This window comes from Thermothielavioides terrestris, chromosome 4 (assembly GCF_000226115.1).
Source record: "Thermothielavioides terrestris NRRL 8126 chromosome 4, complete sequence".
NCBI lineage: Eukaryota > Fungi > Ascomycota > Sordariomycetes > Sordariales > Chaetomiaceae > Thermothielavioides > Thermothielavioides terrestris.
Genome location: NC_016460.1, coordinates 3,756,112 through 3,777,857, shown reverse-complemented (window position 1 = coordinate 3,777,857; position 21,746 = coordinate 3,756,112). Strand labels below are relative to the sequence as shown.

At 53.9% G+C, this 21,746-nt stretch overlaps 6 protein-coding genes across 6 annotated transcripts; 3 read left to right on the top strand and 3 right to left on the bottom strand.

Moving 5' to 3' along the window:
- Positions 1 to 8,303: 8,303 nt before the first annotated feature.
- Positions 8,304 to 9,596, top strand: THITE_2146571 (uncharacterized protein; the record flags this gene model as incomplete). The annotated part of the gene is made up of 4 exons (XM_003655892.1): positions 8,304 to 8,306; positions 8,476 to 9,006; positions 9,068 to 9,321; positions 9,383 to 9,596. 4 exons carry the CDS (start codon positions 8,304 to 8,306, stop codon positions 9,594 to 9,596), a joined length of 1,002 nt encoding a protein of 333 aa, XP_003655940.1.
- A 1,110-nt stretch (positions 9,597 to 10,706) lies between these two features.
- THITE_2120251 (uncharacterized protein) lies at positions 10,707 to 13,670 on the bottom strand. Its single transcript, XM_003655891.1, has one exon. It carries the CDS (start codon positions 13,434 to 13,436, stop codon positions 10,911 to 10,913), a length of 2,526 nt encoding a protein of 841 aa, XP_003655939.1. The 5' UTR covers positions 13,437 to 13,670; the 3' UTR covers positions 10,707 to 10,910.
- Positions 13,671 to 14,560: 890 nt separating this feature from the next.
- Positions 14,561 to 15,988, top strand: THITE_2080779 (uncharacterized protein). The gene is made up of 3 exons (XM_003655890.1): positions 14,561 to 14,967; positions 15,026 to 15,237; positions 15,296 to 15,988. The coding sequence occupies exons 1-3, from the start codon at positions 14,890 to 14,892 to the stop codon at positions 15,819 to 15,821; spliced, it is 816 nt and encodes a 271-aa protein (XP_003655938.1). The 5' UTR covers positions 14,561 to 14,889; the 3' UTR covers positions 15,822 to 15,988.
- A 690-nt stretch (positions 15,989 to 16,678) lies between these two features.
- THITE_2069122 (uncharacterized protein) lies at positions 16,679 to 18,500 on the top strand. The gene is made up of 3 exons (XM_003655889.1): positions 16,679 to 16,811; positions 16,887 to 17,156; positions 17,212 to 18,500. Exons 1-3 carry the CDS (start codon positions 16,782 to 16,784, stop codon positions 18,157 to 18,159), a joined length of 1,248 nt encoding a protein of 415 aa, XP_003655937.1. The 5' UTR covers positions 16,679 to 16,781; the 3' UTR covers positions 18,160 to 18,500.
- Positions 18,501 to 18,507: 7 nt separating this feature from the next.
- THITE_2120244 (uncharacterized protein) lies at positions 18,508 to 19,807 on the bottom strand. Its single transcript, XM_003655888.1, has 2 exons — positions 19,489 to 19,807; positions 18,508 to 19,410 (listed from the first exon to the last, which is right to left on the bottom strand). The coding sequence occupies exons 1-2, from the start codon at positions 19,558 to 19,560 to the stop codon at positions 18,817 to 18,819; spliced, it is 666 nt and encodes a 221-aa protein (XP_003655936.1). The 5' UTR covers positions 19,561 to 19,807; the 3' UTR covers positions 18,508 to 18,816.
- Positions 19,808 to 21,504, bottom strand: THITE_2120242 (uncharacterized protein). Its single transcript, XM_003655887.1, has 3 exons — positions 21,167 to 21,504; positions 20,878 to 21,112; positions 19,808 to 20,818 (listed from the first exon to the last, which is right to left on the bottom strand). The coding sequence occupies exons 1-3, from the start codon at positions 21,305 to 21,307 to the stop codon at positions 20,055 to 20,057; spliced, it is 1,140 nt and encodes a 379-aa protein (XP_003655935.1). The 5' UTR covers positions 21,308 to 21,504; the 3' UTR covers positions 19,808 to 20,054.
- Between the last annotated feature and the right edge of the window lie 242 nt (positions 21,505 to 21,746).

Sequence of the window (21,746 nt, the reverse complement as noted above, 5' to 3'; positions counted from 1 at the left end):
AATAGCTCTTTGTTATAGATGGTATAGTTGCGTTCGGTAGAGCTTAGTTTTGTAGAGTAGTAGGCTATAAGGTAAAGAACTTTATCCTCTCCCCGCTAAGACAAGTATCTACTAAGTGCTATACTAGAATAGTCCATTTCTACGATCGTTTCTCTTTTAGGATCCTATTGGGCGAGGATCAGCTCCGATATAAACGTGGCCTTAAGTATGTTGAAGGCGTCCTGCTCCTCTTTGCTTTAATGGAAGGGGACGTTTTTATAGGTGAGATATATTAATGGGGCTACCTTCTTAGAGAAGTTGAAAATAAAGTCGCGATAGAAATTAGTGAATCCTAGGAAGCTCTATACTCTTTAGACTTTACGAGGTGCCTCCTATTCGTAGATAGCCTTGATCTTTTTAGGGTTGAGGCGGATATAGACCCTAGCCTCTACAATATACCCTAGATACTTAACTTCCTTTACTACAAATATATATTTCTTAAGATCTAGGTTAAGGCCTACGTCCTTTAGTCTTCGAAGGACCTTATATACCTTCCTTATATAGTCCTTTTGGCTTTTGCTCAAGTATACTAAGACGTCGTTAAGGTATACCATTATATAGTCTCCTAGCGTTGGACTAAGGGCGTTATTAATATATCTTTGGAACGTTGTAGGAGTATCTACGAGCCTAAAGGGGTAGACTAGCTACTCGAATAGTTTGAACCTTATATAAAACGCTATAAGGTACTTGTCCCTCTTAGCTATCTAGATACAGTAGAACGTAGCCCTAACGTCTAGCTTTATAAGCCATTTGGCCTTGGCTAGGGACCGAAGAGTCTCCTTGATTAGGGGAAGTGGGTATTAGTCCTACTTAGTAATCTTATTTAAGGCTTAGTAGTTTATATAGAACCTCTATCCTCCTTTTAGCTTCTTTACAAGGAGGACTAGGGCGGCTATCGATAAGGAGTTTACCTAGATCTATCCTTTATCTAATAGGTCTACGACCTACTTTCAAATCTCTAGGAGATAGTCCTTTAGTATATTATACAAAGGTCCCTATAGGAGCTTAGGAGGTTTTTCGTCTAGGCTCGTCTTAAGACGGATATAATGGTTGGCCTTCCCTCGATAGGGGGGGAGGTTGTTCGCCTTCTCTTTGTCGAAGAGGTCGGCGAAGTTATATAGCTCCTTTGGTAGAGCAACCTTTGGGTCTAGGTCGATATCGGGCTAGGAGACGGCTACTCCTAGTATAGTAGTCATCTCGTAGATACTAGTGACAAGGAACGTATCTTATACCCCTTTAGACTTCTTCCTTTATACCTTATAGGCTAAGCTTACAAATATCGCGCCTATGATTAGGGTAGCGTTAGCTTCCTTCCACTATAAGGAGCATTTATGTATCTATAGGCCGCTTTACGAATTGACGGTAAGGACCCTATTAGCTAGGTCTAGTACAATCCTACGATAGTTCATCTAGGGGAGCCCTAATATAATGTTGTAGGCTAGCCCTAGTACTATATAGAATGTAGTAGCACTGATCTACCTATCGACGTCTATTATAACGTAGGCGATATATATGATTTTCTTTGTAATTTGCACTCCCTTGACTATAATACCTAGGGTATAGGGAGTCGATAGGCTTATCTACTCGATCCTTAACCTCTAATATACTCTTTCGCTAATAGCTCTATAGCTCTAGCATCTACTATCTATTTATACGTTTATAAAACTAGAGGAGTTCAGAAAAATAGAGATAAGAAAGAGGGGCTTATCTATTCTCTCTCTAATCTCTATAAACTCGTTCTATAAGCGGCTAGGTCCTTTCAGCCTTTATACAAGACTTTGTACAAGGGCTACTCTTTTCCTTCCTTCTCCTTAGAGAGGGAGTCCTCCTCTACCTATTCCTTAGCCTCTAACTTATTAATATCGACCTAAGGAGCTAGTCTCTTAGCTAGGGCGAAGGGATAGGTAGCTACGAAGTAGCCCTAGCGCTTATAACAGATATAGGCTCTAGCCTATTAGCGCGTTATATATACCTCGTTACTTACCTACTTCGCCTATAGCACGTTTATACCTCGTTTTCCTTTGTTCCGCTACTACTTTCCTCTACAACCTTTATTAGCTTCCCCCTAGGCTAGGGCAGTGTAGGTCGTATTAATCCTAGTTATCGGTATATCTCTATTCGTATTCTTCTCTACGTCCATGTTGGGCCTAGGTCGTTTACCCTAGGACCGCTAATGTCGTTCCTCTAGGCAAAGGGCCTCTAGGTCGATAGCGATCTCGTAGTACTTCGCAATGGCTATAGTATAATCGTTTTATAGGACCCCCTATCCTACTACGATATACTTTAACTTTAGGGAGAGGCATCGTTATAGTCTAATAAGTCGTACTTCGTTGCTCTAATTAAGTCCTCTAGCTTTCGATAGCTTTGCTTTAAAGCGAACAATGAAGGAGGAGAACGGCTCGTTGTCTCCTTAGCGAAGTATATCTAGCTCTATTAAGGCTATAACCTACTTATAGAGGTTTATATAGACTATTATAAGATACTTAAGAAACGCTTCTAGGTCGTAGTTGTAGCTAGGTCCTCCCAACTTATAGAAGGCTACGACCTTGGCCTAGACCCCTTAGCTAAGGTTCCTCTAAATAAATATCTATTGGTCCTAGGGACCCCCGATAAAGTCCTAGTCCACTACTAGGATATATACTATTGTAGCCCTCTAGACAGTAAAGAGCTCCTTTTTACCGTCGAAGGGTTGTCCTATAGGGAGGCGCTTTCACTACGTCTAGGGAGCTACTAGAGCCGCGATGTTAGTCGTTGGAGCTTAGGTATTTACTACCGCGAGGGCGTTCATAGTCTGAGCTACAGCAATCTAGGCTATACGAAGTTCCTTAATAGTTACGTTCTAATATACAATCGTCTCCTACAAGAGTTGGAAGTGTTTACGGACCTAATCTAGGTCTAGGACCTATAGGACGCCTAGGTTGTTTATAGTAGCGTCTAGCCTACTCGGTACCGACGTCGAAACGCCTAGCGTACTACTCTCGTCTACACCTAAAAGTAATAGCTGCTCCATCTACGAAGGTAGTTGAACTGTAATATACTAGCCTTATAGCGTTTGCAGATAAGCGTACAATGTTCTATTCAACTACCTTAAGGAAAGGAAAAGGAGAAGTATAGGCTACGGTCCTTGTGTACAGAGTTTTCAGGGGCTCGTAGAGTGGGTTCGGGCCGACGTTATTCCGGGCGCGAGGCGGGCCCGCCACGGGTCCGCCCCGGGGCCGCCACGGATCCTGGGCGCAGCCCCCACATACCCAGCCCGGGTACAGCCCGGTCCGTAACATCAACCAATGCTAGTCGACAAGTATAGCTATACAACCTATATCTATATAGATTTCTTAAAGGTCGTCTAGGCGGTTAGTACTTAGTATAATGTTAATCTTTAAGTAGGTCTATAACCGGAAGCCGAAGCCGATACCTCGATCTAGCGTAGCGTCAACCTTTGACCGAATAATAGTTATAGGCGACTATATAGCTATAAGCTATATTACGCTATTCGCTCTGCCTACTATAAGCGGGGGCACGGCTCGTTTTTTAGATCGACGATATTGGAAAGGTATATTAGGTTATTTATCGCTGGCTAGGCGTCTACTATATCAATGAATATAATCTTTTTACTAGGCCAAGGCTACTTAAGATAGTCGGCGTAGATATAGGCTATCAACTTATTGTTGGAGAGGAAGGTCTTATTATAATAGTAGTATACCGAGCCAATAGACATTGCTACAAACTATATAACGACTTCGTTATCAACAGAGTCGCTAAGTAGGTATAGCTCCTCTAATACGTTAAGCTAGTTAGGAGTAATAGAATATTCGCTATCTAGGAATAGTGCGTTGCTATAGAAGGAGTCCGCTAGGCCAAATTGATCTTCCTCTTTAGAAGCATCTTCAACGCTAGGTTACTAATATATATCGCTATAGAAGGTGGGCATAGGCCTACTAGGATGTTGCTACCTATTCTACTAGCCTTATTGACGCTACAGTAGTGCTAGGAGGCGACGATTCTCTAGAACTAGTGGCTATCGTAGCAACTGATTGTTAGGCTATTGATTCGATAGTCTAGGATCCTAGTTGTACTACTACGCTAGTAGCGTTGGCTAATATAGCTAATATAGTAGGCGATATAGCAATGCTCGTAGGCTATTATTCGGCTAGCGATAACCTTGCTATTAGTAGCTACCTCTTCCTTAGAAGGGGGGTCGATATAGTAGCTAATATAGTTGGTATAAAGGTGGCCTTCGGTAGTGCTAGGCGCATTATCGAAGAACGTTTTCTCGCTCCTAGATTTAACAGAGGAAGGCGTCGACTTTGGTAGATAGCGTTAGCTTATCTAGCTCGCTCTAGATATCGCCATCAAAGGCTTCGAATACTATAATAAGTTGGCTATACCGGCTTATATCACAAGCCTTTGTATAGCGCATTATAGTCTAGGTAAAGGCTATAATGTCCTTGCCGTTAGCAATGTCTACCAAGGTAAATTATAACTATTTAAGCGTATCGAAGACGACTAAATAGTCGATTTTAAAGCGGCTTTTAAGCTTATTGCAAATAGCTATAATAATTATAGTATAGAGGAGCTCGCAGTCCTCGTTGGTCAATATATATAAGTACTATACCAACGTAGGACCTTATAGGTACTACGTCTAGATATAGCGTATAGCGTCGTCGCTATAGGTTACGGCTAGGTCGGCAAGGCGATCGTAGAATAGGAATATATCAGTATATTTATTGACTTTTCTATTGGCGATTAGGCTAGCGTTGGAAGGATCTATAGCAAAGGGGTCGAAGTAGCCTATATCGGCTAGCTTAAGGGTGCCGTTGGCCAAAGGTAGCTACGCTTACTGTTCTATAGCTGCCACTAGGAGGTTGCTTATATCCGTATTTTAGTGCTAGCAGTATTAGTGGAATATAGTGGCTATTAGCTCCGCTATAGCTATAGCCGTAAAAGGGCCGTTAAGCTCGATATTATTGCTATAGTTGTTGGCTATAACTTATAGATAGTACTTAGGTTCCTTGCTATAAGTATTAGTGTTAGTGGATATACTATAGTGGTTATAAAGCTTCTAGGTACTTCCTTCGGAGGTATTGCCAATAGATAGATAGTCGTAGGTAGTGCCTAGTTCGATAGAGGGCGTAGATAGCTATAGTTGCTATAGAGTAGATAGTGCCTAAGCTTATAAAGCGTCGTCTAACTAGGTAGACGTTACTAGTAACAACGTAGTAGATATAGATAACGTTAAAGCTATAGAAGGTACTATAGAATATAACGTTAGAGGTTTAGAAGGCGTTGTAGACTACAACGCTAACCGTAATATAGTAGCCAATAACGTTGTTGGCGTCAGTAGCTACTAGGTCTTCTACTAAGTATAGAAGGCGTTGAAAGATTGCTTATTAGTTTCCTAGGCTAATAGCTACAATAGTAAGTCTATAATAGCGTAGTATATATCTTCGACGAGCGAACACATATAATTAAGATCCTTATAGTCTACGATAGCTATATAAGCGTGCCTAGAGTTGTAGAACTATAGTAGTTGCTAGGCTTTGAGCTACCGATCTATAGTCTTCGTCGGTATAGAGGTAGGCAATGGCTCGCCTACGCGAGATGCCATCGAGTCTAGCATAGCTATATCGCGAGCTAACTGGTATAGCGTTTCGCCAACTGGTACATGGTTACGAGTAACTAGCTAGTTGCTAAAAAGGTTCTACCGTAGGTGAAATGACGAAGGCGAGGAAGATCGCGATGTTGCTATCAGTTCGATCGTATAGTAGGCACCAAATTGTAGTATAAATGCTATACGATGTGTAGGATGCAATGATAGATTAGTTGATTGATTGATTGATTGATTGATTGATTGATGCTGGAATCTCCACCCTTGCGTCTGCCTGTATGTCTAAGTACAATGCCTGCGCCACTCTGGGCTGTGGGGCTGTAACGGATGCCCCTGCCCTGGTAATGATGCCTGAGATGCCTTGTGGGAAGTGCTTCCCACAATCCCGGTCAACCAGTTGCGTATCACCTAAGAATGCCCGGGAATCCCCAACTGGCGGCTCCAGCCAAACACTGACGCCCTTCGTATTTGGCGGGGCAGCCGCTGGAGATGGAGGGCAGTGTGCATGTGCCACGCCAGCATTACACAGCATTTTTGGAGGATGTTTCGAACACGAGAATCTTCCCCGCCCGAACATACCTCATCCAATTCCCTCCCATCACGCTGCCCATTCCGGCGGATCTCGCTCAATGCCGGACGATCGCGGCTGCCAACGGGTCCTCAAATACCGGTGCCCCGGAAGTTCGCCGCGTAGTTGTCTTTCCATGCTTTTCTTTTCTCTCGGCGCCTTATCCATACCGGAACGGGATATGTGTCGTACACGGGCAGCGGTGGACTCGCAACTTCGCAATTCTCTGTCGGTACGCCGCATACAAGGGTTGCTGCTGCCCCTCTGCTACCTCGCCATCCGTTAGCCGCATGGTGGAGGCCTCGAGCTTCTGCCGCCGACACCAAGACCAAAATAAACCGAGCCTCAAATCCCTGAAGTGGTTTCAGCGTGCCATCCGGACTCAATCCACATACCAGACAGATTTTCGATCTTTGCTTACCATGCCTTTACCATGTCCAACCGAGTGGTCCGACGATGTCATGCACCAGCCAGCCGTTGGCAGCGGCTGCGGTCAGATGTTTAGGGCGATGACCATGCTCCAAAACAGCCATTTTAGATCTTTTCTCTTGTCTGGGTTTTGGGGGGTTCCGTACGAAGTATTGTATTTTCGACACGAGCGCGAGGCATGCTAGCCCGCCCGGGCGTTTCAACCATCATCCGTTGGAAAGTCTGATACCAGCCGATCAGGTCACTTTATCCGCCGCACCCGCATCGCAGATCGCATGGTCACGCCATAACTTGGAAACAGCCGACAGCGAGAGAGTGCGTAAGACACCATCCAGAACGCCGGACCAGCTTGAAGAGCTTGGCTTCAGCCGTCTTGCCGCGGCGGGAGAGGGAAGGCCAGCATCGCCTTGGAAGCAGCGCAGGCCGAACTGTCCGCACCTGAATCTGCTGCGCTATCCATTCAAGCCATACGGACACCGAGACACAACACACACACAGCGGCAGCTAACTAACATGGTACCGTGGAGCTGCTTGGGTGGTCCAGATCTGGTGTCCTTGGCGCGATTCTCCCACGGACACCATGATAACTGATCGACCTGCGACAGGCAGTCTCTTTGAGAAGCACGGTACGGAGTAGCTACCTTGGTAGGCACCTCGTCGATCACGGAGTAGGAAGTAAGTCCCGAGCCTTGGTTATGCCGATGCCTGATGGAACAATTCATCGGCTAGCGAAACCCGGTTCCGCCATCGAAACCGGCTCCGCCCAGGAGCGTTTCGAGTGAAATGCTGTGATATTTGCTAGATACTGCTAGAAACCATCTACGCGTTGAAGCGTCGGTTCTTCCTCGCAGGAGTCCAGTTGCAAGCAATCCGAGGCCACTGTAACCAAGATTCCGGTGCAAAGCAACGACCCTTGTGTGGAACCAAGATCTGAACTTCGGCCGAAGCTGGGCATTTAAGTTACCTTACTTATAATAAAGTGGTGGTCCGTGTGCCTGTTTTTAGCGCGCCAGATGTTGCCAGTGCCCAGTGCCGCCTGCCGCCGCAGAGTGTCACACGCGAGGCTACCTAGTGCTATCGCGGCCCGTGATAGGCCGGAGCGCGGGATCCTTGTCACTTGGGCTGCAAGTGATGCAGCTGCGATCCCATCATCGCCCGTTGTACCTCCCCTGCACCAACAGATAATCTTTGAGAGGGCTGCCGCTTTTTCTGGGCGGGCTCGTCGCCATCGGCTGGGCCAGACTACCCCTCCAACTTCCACTCACTTCTTCTTCTTCACTGCTTTTTTTCCTCCCTTCTGGGTCGTTGACAACATGTCGTCGACCGGCGCCGAGGTCAGGTCCGACCTTGATTATTTCGATACCCTGCGAAGGTCCGTACGCCCCTCCCTCTCCTTCCTTTCTTTCTCTCTCGGCCTTACCATCATGCGACCTAATGGGCGAATGAGGTTCCCCAACGAGGAGTGGTCCGAAGCTAACACGCGTCATTGCCGCGCACACACAGGACGCATTTTGTACGTCGAAGACACTCTTGACTTTCTCTTCTGGCGAGGCTTCTGACATGTCGCCAAGAATACCGAGCCACCCAAACCCAACGGACATCTCTCTTCCGTGGTCATTTCGCGGGCCGAATATGACAGCCTCACATTGCTCGCTAGGCAATATGGTAGCTTCAGCCCGGGACGCTCGAGTGGGAGCTGCTGAGACTGACACAACGTCAGCGAACCTCAGGCGGAATCTTCTTCGCGGCGGTGTAGGAGAGGAGACGGTGGATGTATGGTCCCGACGCTCGCGAGGATGGGTAATCGGGCGGGACAACCGTTAATGGATAACAGCTTCTCAGCCAGGACGACGAGACAATCCAAGCGGGACACAACCAGGCGGCCTCCCACGCCAGGCCCGACCCCAACGAAGATGGGGGTGCTCGCCTGTACACGTCCACCCCGCAGCCTCCCTTTGCCGCCCAACCCCCGCAGAAAGTAGTGTCACACGACAGCCCCCCAGGCCGGGATCCCGAACGCTCTACATGGGCGGCCAGTGCCGATGCCGACGAAGAGGGCGAGGACGATAACGTGGCGAGCGAGATGGAATCGCCTATCGAAGGCCCCACCGGTGCCAACCACGTCAAGTCTCAGAGCCAGCGTCCGCAGTTTGAGCGGCAGTGTGCTCGCACAATCCAACTCTTCAACCTCGCGGACGGCACGACACATGCCGATATCACGAATGCCGTGCGTGGCGGCATGCTTCTGGATGTCTTTCTGCGGAGCCACGACCGCTCTGCTACCGTTTCTTTCGTCCACTCGGCGGAGGCCAAGAAGTTCTACGATCACGTCCGCCGGCACGACTTGTACATCAGGAACAAGCGAGTAGGTCAACGTTAGCCTCGGCTATGGCGGCGCTGCTGGAGGCGACTAACTCGTGGATCAGGTCGAGATCAAGTGGAGCGACCGTCAGTTCCTCCTCCCGGGTCATGTGGCAAACAAGATCAGCATGGGCGCCAGCCGCAATCTGGTGCTTGTCGGGTACGACAGCCGACATACCGAGGAGATCATCCGCGAGGATCTCGATCACATCCACAACTTAGTTGTGATCAAGGTTGAGTTCAACCGCGGCAACTGCTACATCAGCCTGAACTCGGTCCACAATGCCATCTACGCGCGTCAGTGCATGATGAGTCGCCTGTACGCACAGAACAATAGGCCGAGCCATTCCCTTTACCTGAGAAACTGACACGGTCGATAGGAGATACAAGGGCAAGAAGATCAACTACGACGTCGATGAGTGTGCTCAGCCGTACCCTCAGCCGGCACCGAAGGTCCGGAAGGAGACTGCTCCGCCCAAGAAGCCCTTCTCGGCGGTCCCCAACCGTTTCCAACTTCTGAATCTCGATGATGGTGAGGAGGATGAGATTGCGCCGGCTTTCCAATCCGAGAACTTGGTAGACATCGCCGCCTAGGAGCGTGCGTCATGCTTGTCCACCAGCGTCGGCTTCGTCTAATCAACTCAGGGGAGGCCGCGTATCCGGCGGTGTTGAGGAGGCTTCTGGGTTGCGGGGGGTTCTGAGCGCTGGTTGGGGTTTGACAAGATGGATTTCAGAACAGGGCAAGGAAGAGGCACGTAATTTCCGCTTTCACCAGTGGCAGGCGTTAAAGATACCCATGGTTACCTAGTTCCCCCAGATATTTTGTGGCCAGAAGCGGCCCATAGCTGAGGCGGGAACCGAGCGGCGCGCAGACCACAAGAGCGCGGCCGCTGTCAGCACAAATGTCATCACGCCGGCACCCTGGTGCGTGCCGATGGCAAGCAGAGAAAACACATTACTGCAGTTCATGACTGGGATCCTCGTTGTGCAGGAAGGCGTGGGATGAGACTGTTTGGCGATCAGATAGTCAGTTAGGCTCTACGGATTCCGTACTCAGTGCATGCGAGACTGGTGCTGCCACGCAGGTCTTTGGCCCATGGTTAGGGAGACTTACGCGGTACGTCCATGTAGGTGTGCAACTTTCAAATCAACCTTGCGAAAAAAAAAAACCGAATAGTGAGATATACCGATCTGATTTGGTGAGGCGGCCTGCTAAGCCAATACCCAATATCCAGCTGGCAGTATGGGCTACACGTACTCGATGCCAGGGTCAGTGGCCAAGCCCAGCATTCAGGGCCTAGATCCTCTTGTCAGAGCAAGAGGAAAGCCGAAAACCCAAGCTAGTCATAACCGTTGGCGAGCAGCCGTTGCCCGGTTAGGAGAGGAGGAGGAAAACAGAACATATGAGGGTGTGGCTGGTCAATACCTACTAGGTATCTTGGGTGATTTACCTACCTACCTAAATTATCCATCCACGGCAACAGTGGCAGACATGAAATAAGAAAGCAGTCGGGCACGGCGCTAAGGGCAGGGGCGAAAGAAGAGCGGCCCCAAGCCGGAGGTCACTGACAAGCAAGGCTGGGGCGCTCTAGGGTCATATTTGGCTTGGACTGTCTAGTTATGGGTATTCCGTAGAGCTGCCTCGCTTTGGCGCCTGCGTAGTGCCGACCCCATCGCTGCATCGAGTTCGTTAGAAGACACCCCGCAAGCTACCTAGTGAAGGGACGTCTAATCCTTCCCGACTCCAGTAGGTAGTAAGTAGCCCTGGGAACCCAAGCCGTCTCCGGTCCAAACCCCCAATAGCACACACCCAACCAGCCCATGTAACACAAATCGGGACGCCCAAGACACCGGATGCACCAAAGCCAGGCCCCAATTCGACCGAACCCCACTCAACGCCGGAAATGTCTACCGTTTCGGATCCGTCATTGACTGGAGGTACGAGAAAAGGAAGCTGCGGTCGGCAGGCGAGATCGGCGTCGCGCTACCGCGCCGAGAATTCGAGGCGCTGCCGACGGCGGCCGGCTCGGTGCCGCTCGCCGAAGCGAGGGACGCCACGCGCGACCGCGGCGCGCCGCCCAACGACTGCGGCTGGTCGAAGGCGGCCGGCTCCTTGCCCTTCCCCTTGTCCTCGGCCGGCGACGGCTGCTGCTGCTGCTGCTGGCCGACACTAAACAGCGACAGCAGCTTCTGCTTCTGCTCGGGATTCGAGTCCTTCCGCCGCTGGAGCACGCTGGTCAGCGGCTGCTGCGCCTGGTAGAAAGATGGGGCGGCGTGCATGCTGGACGGAGACTGCTGTGTGTATGGCAGGCTGGCTGCTTGTGCGGCGGCGTAGTTGGGTCGAGGAGACCTCTTGGCCTCCTGTTCCGTCGGCTGTGAGACGACACGATCTCGAGGCGACGGCAAACCCTGAAGGCCCGCCTTCCTGGCGTCCTGTGTGGTCCAGCCACGCGGGCTTATTCGTTGTTGCAGGTGCTGCATTTGCGCCTGCGTGTTCGAGTAATTCAGAGGCTCTCCTGATTCTGCCTGCTTCGGCCGGCTTAGAATCTGCATAGGCCGGTATGGCAGACTGGCTTCGGAGTTCATCATCACGGGTGCGCCATTAGCCCCGGATGCCGGCGTGATTGTCTCCGTGGCAGGAGTCGCCTTCAGCGGTGAGCTTCTGGGCTCCTCTATCCTTGTAGAGGCAGCCGCTTCCTGCGTCCCCTCAGACCGTAACCTGAATTCGTTGCTCAGCGGAGATTTAGGGCCAGCTCTCTTGAACATGTCCAACAGCGCAGACCGGTGAGGGTCAGAATGCACATCGGGGTGCACCGGCTTGGGCCCGGGCTGGTTCTTTACAGGTCGCACCGTACGGGGTGATGTTTTCATCGGCGCAGCAGGCACCATGTACTGTGGCAAGTACTGCGCTGCAGGATTCGATGCTTGGGAGGCCGGCACATCCGCCCTGGTGGCCCACTGATAACGGTGCTGGTTGTTGGCCTGCAGAGGCGCGTCATTCTGTGTGATACTGTCTCGCGGCTTGCTTTCCGCGCTGTCTCGAGGCCCGCTCTTGAAGGCGTTCAGAAGAGCCATTGCGTGTCCCGATAGCTGAGCCGGCTTTGCGGGTTGGTGCTGTGGTGCATATGCGTCATGCCTCTGAGTAGCGGGCAGGTTTTGATCTCCCTGCTGAGGTTGCGGGCCGCCCTGACCAGCGGCATCCGGAAGACCGGGCGTGGGGAGGATGCCTCGAGTGAGGAGGGACTGCTGAACCTGGGGAGGCAGCGGCTGGGGATGCACGAGTACGGGCTCATTTCGGTGGTGCTGTCCCGCGTTAACGAATTGATGGTGGCTGTAGACCGGAGGCGGCACCTGCGCAGGGGCCCGGCTTGACTGGGCGTATCCAGGCACCTCGTTGTTGAGGGTTGGATTGGACATGATGGGAAAGTTGGTCGTGGGTTGGTAGTAAGGGAAAGGCGGCCGATCCGCCGACTGCTGGTGATACGAAGAGTGAGGCATATCAAACTGCGCGTCCGGAGCTGGAGCATCGAGCTGGGACGTCTGCCGAGAACCCGATTCCGCGGGTGCGCCAGCGCTCCGCCGCAGAAGCGCCATCAAAGCCTCTCCCTTATTTTCGGTTGAAACGGCGGGCCGGGTGATCTGTAAGCCCTGGGTGGGTGGCTGGACCTTGAGAAGACGCTGAAGTTCGCGCGTAGCACCCTCCAACGTTTCTATCGCTGGCGGGCCGATCGGAGGGCCAGGAACCGGCTCGGTCTGGGCGCCGATGTCATCCTCGGTGAGAGGCTCTTCGGCGGGTGGTTGAGCAGCCAGGTGCGAGTGATTCGCAGCCGCCCGGGCGGCGTCCTTCTTTTTCTGCTGGACGACCCACTTCTTCAGGGGCACCAAGAAGGGCGCGACCATGTAGAACTTACTCGCGCTTGATGACGCCGCGGCAGCAGCGTCGTTGTCTTGGGAATTGCCCTTCTTCCGAAATGCGGGCAGCTCTGACAACTTGTACCACGCGACCTTGCTGATCTCTTTCCGCGTCTTCGGCTCGAAGACGGTGTCCATGGGAACGTTGCGGAATATGTAGAGGCGGATCTGCTGCTCCCTCATCGAGATCTGAATGTACTTGACGTCCTCATCCTTGGGCACCAGGCCGGCCTGCCTGATGTCAAAGCCGGTTTCCTCGTACACCTCGCGGATGGCGCAGTCCAAGTCGTCTTCGTCCTTGTTGATCTTGCCCCTCGGGAAGCTCCAGTTGGCAGCCTTCTTCCAGCCCTTGACGAGCACTGTCGAGTCCATGGCCTCATTGAGCAGGATGGCACCTCGCACCGGGACCCGGGTCTTGTACTGCAGGAACTCTTCGAAGGCGCGCATGTGGTTCTCGACCGAGAACGAGGCCAGAAGCGGACAGTGCTGGAAGATGCGTAGGCAGAAGCTTCGGAGGTTCATGGACGGCAAGGTCGGATCTAGCGGTCGGATGAAGTCTTCGTAGAACCATTGCGCTTCTTCAACTTGGAAGCAGATGCGCGCGACGGACGAGAGGTCCTCTCTCGGGAGGTGGATGATGAAACGGACGCAAAGGTCGTCCAACCCTGGCAGAATATCAAGTTAGCGGACAGTCGATCAACTAAGCAGGCGCGAAGCTTGTATGCCTGATTAGAACAGGGACAGAGCTGGGGCAGCCTACAGTCCTCGAGCGACAGCTTGTTTCCGGCCATGGCGACAACTTGTATCGAGCATATCCACAACGGTAGGCGACAGCTGAGAAAGGGTGAATCAACGGCCGGGTGCTCTAGCACGGCAGGCAAGGTACACTAGCGTTCGTTCGGCTCGAGAACTTTTCGAATTGAAGTGTTGAAGTGCTGATGTTGTCGTGGATGTTTGTTCAAGGCACAGGCGGGGATGGCACGGGCAGCAGCTGCAAGTTCCCCGCCGAGATGCTCAGACAGAACCAACACCCGCTCGATGTCACCTAACCAACGTGAACAGACGGGAAGTTCAGGACTGCAACAAACGGTCGGACAGAGACCTGCAATGCCCAATCCAATTTGAACCACTGTCAGGAGTTCTGTCAATTTCAAGGTCGGAGCAATTCGGGCACTGCAGCAGTGGTCGGCGGTCGGAACTCGAAAGGCGAAAAGCGACGTGTGCAGACGTGGATGACGTTCATTTGTCCCCCACCCTTGCGAGGCTCACGACGGTCAAGTTGCTGTTGGGCCAACGGATGTGGCGTGGGGGGTGGGAAGCTCCCGCCACGATCCACAGTCCTCTGGGGTGCCACTTCAGCGGTTCCTTCCATAGCGTGTGGCGGTGCGTTACTACTAACTACTCGTAGTACACTAACCCCACTATGAGTGGCCCCACATGACCTTGAAGGGGAGGCCAACCACAGCCGCCACTGACCAGGGGCAATCACCACAGACGTCATTGACGCTACGCCAGCTGAGAACCTGCGCGCCCAGTAAGGGGGTGTCATTGTTTGACGAGCACAACATGGACGTAGCCAAGGGATTGACACAGGGCATAAAGAAGGGTTGTGCCCAACTGGCTCATGGCGGCTCTCCCTCTTTGACGTTCATTTCAGTCCACAAGAGACCTACCCTGGCGCAGCAGCCTGTGGTTCGCTTACACCAGCGCCAAAAGCGGTTTCTCAGTGCCTAATCGAGCCTCACAGGCGCGCACCTGAAACGGACAAAGCGCGATCGCTGGCCAATACCCGCAGCGCATCGCGGTTCGTCCGAGATCGACAGCCGCCGCCAACGGACTCAAAAAGGTTGCAACAAAGCAGCAGCCGCTTATATCCTCCCACAACCACCCTCAAGATTGTTCGGTGTTCTCCAGCAATAGTTTCGTACAACAACAAGCAGCGCACACTTTGACGACGCGCCACGACTGAGACACCATGAACGTGGCTCTCAAAATACTCGAGAAGCGGGCTCTCGGGAAGCTGCGCAAGGACAAGAGAAACACCAACTCCGATGTAACACTCTCCCTCATTGAATTGCCGTGGTTCCGGATCCTGACGACTTCAATCACAGAATCCGTACCTTGAGAGGGTGCCAGTCATCAAGAATGGCAGGGTGGTCAAGCATAAGATGCAAGAGAGACCGGTCCCCCAAGGTCTGTCCCGCAATGACGCCAAGATTCTGAGGCGTGTCCGGAGAAGGGCCTATCGGTGGGACATGGGATTTCGCTGCTGCTGCTTCGGCTTCAAGTTTGGGTGGTCGTCGGTTATTGGCCTCCTGCCGTTGTAAGTCGCACCTGGAAACCTTCGTTCAGCACGCCTCTGGCTCACCCAGCATGGCCAGCATCGGTGACTTTGCCGACTTTCTCATGGCTTTCGCCCTGATCAAGACGGCCTCCGGTGTCGACGGTGGCTTGCCCAAGAGGCTGTACGGCATGATGTTCACCAACATCCTGATCGATCTTGCCGTGGGCTTCGTCCCGTTCGTCGGTGACCTCGCCGACATGTTGTACCGTGCCAACACGCGCAATGCCTGGCTGCTTGACGCCTATCTGACGGAGAAGGCGAGGGCGCTCAGGGAGGGCGCGGTGCAGGATCCAGACGACGGGTCGAAGGTCCGAGTCCCCGCGGAGCTACAGGTCGCCTCGGAGGACCGGGATGTCGAGCAAGGCGTCGAGCCGGCGAGGAGGATCGAGCCAGCACCCTCGAATCCCGCCTTAGCACCCCCATCACGCACGCTAGCTCGGGGGGACATGCCGCCTCCTGCGAAGCCCACGATGCCCGGGCGTAATCAGTCGGGCCAGAGAACCGATGGTCTTCAGGGAAGACAGGCCCACGACCCGAGAGACCGACAGACTCGCAAAGGCTAGGATGCTCGAGGTGTGCGGGCGTGCGTGGAGGCTGGTGCGGAACGGTCTTTGGAGCTAGACTTTTAGATTGCGCCGGCGTGTATAGGGCCGCATGCAGGCACCGGACTCTGGCGTTGGAACTGTCTGGTTGTAATTCAGGATATCCTCGGAATGCAGCGGTTCGCGTTCATGGTCTTTGCTTGCTCCTTCTTACCTTTCGTTCTTTTTCTTTTGATTTTCTTCCTATTTTTTTAGTAGACAAATGCTAGGCCGTGAGCTCGATGACAGAGCCGGGCCTCGCGGAGGCGCTTGCGTGGGCGGTGTCACAGTAGGGAAGATGGGCTTTGACGTTGCCATGAACGCCTCAGCCGACCCGGATGTCCACATTCCGTGATTTTGTTCCGATTACGCTGCGATGACAAACCTTTGTACGGCAGCCCACCTCTTGGTCAGTCCATCCGCAAGTGGATGCCCAGGATCTGGCTCAACCCATTGGCAGATCCCGAGTTCGATACAGCGCGTGTGGCGTGTGGTGCAGGTGTGTCATAGCGGGGTCCTGACAGGGCCAAGGAGCCAAGGGAACATTGGATCGCACACCTCTTTAATGCTTGTGTCACAATCAGCTGGCTCGGCCGATGATCTGATAAAGGCGAGGTAAGGCCGACCAAGCTCCGAGGCGCCAGTGGAGGTTGATGCCTGAGGGCAGCGGGTGGCTGGTATCAGGTGTGGTGTTGACGCGTTGACGCGAACCCCTGCAGCTGCAGTGCGTGCAAGATTTCGCAGGGTGGGTACCGCGTAACCCGCGCTGCACATTTAAGCATCGCGTCTCCCATTCCAGACTTTCTGTAGCCTCTTTGTCCGCACCGCTCTCTCCAGCCCACAAACCAAGCAACGACAGGCCCAATTGACCTCTTACATCAGGTGGCGATTCTTTAACTTTCCTCTACACATTACCAATTCATCCCACACACACGCACAGCAATGACTGCCCAGGTCACGCCGTCTAAGCAGGTTTGTGTTGGGCCCCGCGTCCCGCTCTCGACGCGTGCGGTCCGGGTCCAATGCTGATCTTGGTGCTCTCTACAGGCTGCGTCCGCCATTGAGGCCCTCAAGATGGAATCCCCGGTCAAGAAGCTCGATTTTTCCGCGTCTAATAAGGAGAACGCGCCGTTCGATGCCGACCTCGCCACCCTCGAAGCCGAGATAGACGCTGAGTCTAAGCACTCAACCACGGACAAGAAGCAGGAGGCCGCGAAGCCCGCTGTGGCTCCGACCATCAAGCCCGAGGAGGCCGATGAGCCTCTGCTTCAGGAGAACCCGCAGCGCTTTGTGCTGTTCCCCATCAAGTACCACGAGGTACGTGACGCGCTCGGACGCGTATGGTGGAACGCGTGCTCACAAGCCACCACAGATCTGGCAGATGTACAAGAAGGCCGAGGCTTCCTTCTGGACTGCCGAGGAGATCGACCTCTCCAAGGACTTGCACGACTGGAACAACAGGCTCAACGACGATGAGAAGTATTTCATCTCCCACATCCTCGCCTTCTTCGCCGCGTCGGACGGCATCGTCAATGAGAACCTGGTCGAGCGCTTCAGCGGCGAAGTCCAGATCCCCGAGGCCCGCTGCTTCTACGGCTTCCAGATCATGATGGAGAACATCCACTCCGAGACCTACTCGCTGCTCATTGACACGTACATCAAGGAGCCCGCCCAGCGCACGCACCTGTTCAATGCCATCGACACCATCCCCTGCATCCGCAAGAAGGCCGACTGGGCGCTGCGGTGGATCGCGGACAAGAAGTCGACCTTCGCCCAGCGCCTGGTCGCGTTCGCCGCCGTCGAAGGCATCTTCTTCAGCGGCGCCTTCGCGTCCATCTTCTGGCTCAAGAAGCGCGGCCTGATGCCCGGCCTGACCTTCTCCAACGAGCTCATCTCGCGGGACGAGGGTCTGCACACCGACTTCGCCTGCCTGCTGTTCTCGCACCTCAACAAGCGGCCCAGCAAGCAGGTCATCCAGGACATCATCGTCGACGCCGTCCGGATCGAGCAGGAGTTCCTGACCGAGGCCCTGCCGTGCGCCCTGCTGGGCATGAACGCCACCCTGATGAAGCAGTACATTGAGTTCGTCGCCGACCGCCTGCTCGTCGCCCTCGGCAACGAGAAGGTCTACCGGTCGACGAACCCCTTCGACTTCATGGAGAACATCTCGCTCGGCGGCAAGACTAACTTCTTCGAGAAGCGCGTGGGCGACTACCAGAAGGCCGGCGTCATGGCCAGCACCAAGAAGTTTGTCCAGGAGGAGGCCGAAGAGGCTAAGGGCGAGAACGGCGGTGACTTCTCCTTCGACGAGGACTTCTAAGGCTGTGCTGCCTTCCGCTGCCCGTCTCTCTTCTCCTGTTGCCTCTAATACCCTCTTCTGTACTCGACGGTTTGCTCTGTCTGCTTTTCTCTCGAAATCTCCTGGCATAGAAACGACAGGGCTTTCGGTTGACGTCTCTTCTTCTCTCGGTTGAGACGTTGGATATGCTTTTCACATGTATACGTGCTGCGCGGCCGTGACCGCGTTGGCAGTGGCGGAGTCTGGCGTTGGGGTGGCGTGGCTCTGGTAGGGAATGCGATGAGGGATGTCGAGGAAAGCATGGTTTTACGGGCATGTATGAGTAGATTCTCATGCTAGGAATGAAACTTTGTGAATTCGGCGCCTTGGGTTGTCTCGTGCGTGGATGTGCGTCTTACGCTCAATGCTTCTATTGATGATTGCCCACTGTGCCTTCCAACGCACCCTCGTCCTTTTCAAGATGCATTTTAGTCTAAAGTCCAGCCAGCACGTTCCCCAGAGTGTGCCGGCTCCAGCCGTGCATGGTGATGAAATTTGAGGCCGTCTCCCAACCCCTCAGATCCGGAGAGAGAATTACACAACCGGTGATCTTCATCCCCCCCAACCCCTCCACAGCCACCATGCCTTCGCGAACAATCAGGCACCACCACCAGCTACCCACGAGGCCAAGCCAGCCCCTCACCTCTTCCCCTTCTTCTTCTTCCCCTTTCCCCCACCAGCACCGCCAGCACCTCCACCACCACCACCACCATCACCACCAACCGTCGGCGTCACCACCCCGCTCCCACCCCCGACTTCCCCTTCCCCACCACCACCAGCAGCAGCAGCAGCACCAGCAGCCGGCGCATCCTGCATGACCTCATCCCCATCGCTCCCACCAACACCAACACCGGCAGCAACAGTAGTAGTAGTGGTGGTAGTGGTCGTAGACGGCAGAGGAGACGGCAGACCGGCCATGCGCCGGCCCAGCGCGCCGAGCATCTGCACCAGGCGGGTCACCTCGGCGGCCTTGGAGGTCTTGTACTTGAGCGTGACGCCGCTGGCCGGGTCGAACGTCTTGAGCACGAGGTGGCCGCGCGGGGGCTTTTCGGGTTGCTCTCGTTGCTGTTTTTGTTGCTGTTGTGATTTGGGCTGTTGTCGTTGTTGTTGTTCTTGTTGTGGTTGTTGTGATGAGGCATCGGCTTTGTCGTCGCTGCTGGTGGTGGTGGTGGTGCGGTCGGTTTTGAGCCGGCGGCGGGCGGGCTTGAGGTGGTAGCGGGTTGTGATGCGCGTCTGGTGAGGGGGAGGCGGAAATGGTCAGCTAGAAAAAGGAAGAGGAGTTGGAGGTGGGACGGCGGAGGAAACACTTGCTGTTGACGGGCGGGCTTGGAGCAGGAGGGCGGACTGGTGCAGCCAGTCTTCGGATTTTGCGTAGTAGGGCATCTTGCGCTGGATGGGTTGGTGAATCAGAACCTGGAACTATGTGGAAGAACAGAGTCGAGGCGCGCTTCAATCTGCAACGCCTGCAGACCTATCGGCGCCGTGCTTTTGTTGTAGGCGCAGAGTAGGGAGGTAGCTCGGCCGCGGCAACGAGTTTGGGCGCCAGGTGATCGATTGCTCCCGTCGCGTGGTGCTGCCGCGAACTGGAGTTTTCGAGGCTGCAAGCTGAGGCAGGGTCTTGGCTGCTGTGGTGCAGTGGGGCTACTTTCACCGAGTGCGGGGAGCTTTGTTTGGGTCCGACAACCAGCCCCTTTCCCAGCAAACAGTTTCACACAGACAGCCACCCATCGAGGTTCGAAGTCTTCATATTGCAACCCGCCTTTACCGCAACGCCGTAAAATGCATCCGCCCAGGGTATCACAGTTCGCGATCGTACCGTCAGCCATCCCGGCTGTCCCAATATGTCCACTCATCCTTAGCCTGAGCCTCCGTCCGTCCTACGAATTGGACTCGGGCAGCCAAAATACTAGTTCCTGGTCCGCCGTAGCAATCATGTTGTACCGCGGGTTGTATGCCACCACGGCTGTTTCCCGCTTCTCCTCCAAAACATGCGTCGGCGCAAGCACCTTGTCGCCTCCCTGCGCCGCTGCCAATGTATCCCACACCAGGAGGTCCGTCTTCGCTCCGCTCAAGACGTAGCGGCCATCCGGAGCAAAGCAGCAGTCGCCGCTGCTCTCGGCATTGCCGCCCTGTGTCTCTCCCGCGCCCAACCGTCTGGTGCCCGGGCCCGGCTTCTTCAGGTACGCCTTGAGGTTCCCGTCGAATGCGTCCAGGAGGAAGTGCCCGTCGCCCCGCGAGCCCAGAAGCAGATGCTTCCCGTCGTTGGAAAACTCTAGCTTTGTCCAGCCTCGAGAAGCAGCCTCTGGATCGGCCGGCCCGCGTGCTTTCATAATGTCGAACTCGGAAAAAGGGCCTCGCTCATAATTACGATGATCATACAACAGGATGGTGCTGCTGGCTGGCGAGGCAATCGCAAAGACGTTGCCCGACGGGTCCCACGCCGAGAGATACGGCGTGTTCAGGAATAGCTTGCCGGAAAAGTTCTTGGTCCGGATGTCCCATAAGAGGACCGTGTTGTCGACGCTACAGGAAATGAAGTTGTCCGCGCCAGGGTGCAGTGAGAGGTCGGTCACGGCGCCTTCGTGGCCTTCAAAGTAGCGGATGAAGGAGTTGTCGTGCGTCGCAAGGTACCTGATTGCATCTAAGGCCATGTCAGCTCCGGCGGGGGCACGCGCCCAGCTCTCGGCGGCGTCGCCGTACCATTCTGCTTGGTGCTCGCATAGATGATGCCCGAGCTCGTATGCGTGAACTTGGCCAATTTCACGCCGTATTTCTTGCTGAGGAGGCTCTTGTCATGCCGGCCGTCCTTCACGTTGTATATCTGGATGGTCTCATCGCTCTCCGATGTCATGCACAGCTCGCCCGGATCGTCGAAGTCAATTGACAGAACGTACGGCAGCGGTTTGCCATCTTTGGCGTCGTCCCGCCGGAAAAGCTGGAAGGTTAAATTAGCAGCGGCAACAGAAAATGGCAAGGACACCGTACACACCTTCGTCGGTCGGAATGCCGAAATCACTTCGCTGACAGACGTGGTGCTTGGGGCATTGGCGCCCAGCGTTCGCGAAATATTCAGCGATGGAGTAGCTGACGCGGAGGGCGCGTCGTCGATGTCCATCGGGGTGGGAGACATGGTTCGCGTGCCAGCGCTTGGCCGGCCGAATTGCGAAAGGCGAGACAGCTAGGGATCTCGCGCAGAAGTAACCGTGTGAGAATGCGGCGTCGAAGTGGCGGGTCGACGTACAGTACCTATGTCATGGATTGTTTCGATGGACCGGGAAGTCGACCATGACCGTTCCAGCTCTTTGGGAAGGACTTCCGTAAAGGGACCCTGTTGATCCACCGCCGCCAAGCGCTGCAGCGTGCCCCACGAGCCAGAAAGACCAGGGTGAAGCTGCACCTCAATCCCCGATTTCCGGAGACGGGTCTGTGCTTCAGGTCTTGCCCTCGTTCCTGGCGGCGGCGGGACAGCCACTGATTCTGAGATAAGCACTAACTGCCTTCCATACTTTGTACACTAGATCCGACTTGGGCCGGGATTTCGCTTCAGCGCCCGCTGCTCTGCCCCAGCC

What these genes read in the sequence shown, in the direction of transcription:
- THITE_2120251 (XM_003655891.1), bottom strand. Translation starts at nt 13,436, where the DNA reads ATGAACCTCCGAAGCTTCTGCCTACGCATCTTCCAGCACTGTCCGCTT.
- THITE_2080779 (XM_003655890.1), top strand. Translation starts at nt 14,890, where the DNA reads ATGAACGTGGCTCTCAAAATACTCGAGAAGCGGGCTCTCGGGAAGCTG. An exon ending in AGAGAAACACCAACTCCGAT is followed by an intron (nt 14,968 to 15,025) that starts GTAACACTCTCC and finishes CTTCAATCACAG; the next exon opens with AATCCGTACCTTGAGAGGGT. An exon ending in GTTATTGGCCTCCTGCCGTT is followed by an intron (nt 15,238 to 15,295) that starts GTAAGTCGCACC and finishes CAGCATGGCCAG; the next exon opens with CATCGGTGACTTTGCCGACT.
- THITE_2069122 (XM_003655889.1), top strand. Translation starts at nt 16,782, where the DNA reads ATGACTGCCCAGGTCACGCCGTCTAAGCAG. An exon ending in AGGTCACGCCGTCTAAGCAG is followed by an intron (nt 16,812 to 16,886) that starts GTTTGTGTTGGG and finishes TGCTCTCTACAG; the next exon opens with GCTGCGTCCGCCATTGAGGC. An exon ending in TCCCCATCAAGTACCACGAG is followed by an intron (nt 17,157 to 17,211) that starts GTACGTGACGCG and finishes AAGCCACCACAG; the next exon opens with ATCTGGCAGATGTACAAGAA.
- THITE_2120244 (XM_003655888.1), bottom strand. Translation starts at nt 19,560, where the DNA reads ATGCCCTACTACGCAAAATCCGAAGACTGGCTGCACCAGTCCGCCCTC. An exon ending in TCCAAGCCCGCCCGTCAACA is followed by an intron (nt 19,411 to 19,488) that starts GCAAGTGTTTCC and finishes CCCCCTCACCAG; the next exon opens with ACGCGCATCACAACCCGCTA.
- THITE_2120242 (XM_003655887.1), bottom strand. Translation starts at nt 21,307, where the DNA reads ATGTCTCCCACCCCGATGGACATCGACGACGCGCCCTCCGCGTCAGCT. An exon ending in CGGCATTCCGACCGACGAAG is followed by an intron (nt 21,113 to 21,166) that starts GTGTGTACGGTG and finishes TTAACCTTCCAG; the next exon opens with CTTTTCCGGCGGGACGACGC. An exon ending in TGCGAGCACCAAGCAGAATG is followed by an intron (nt 20,819 to 20,877) that starts GTACGGCGACGC and finishes ACATGGCCTTAG; the next exon opens with ATGCAATCAGGTACCTTGCG.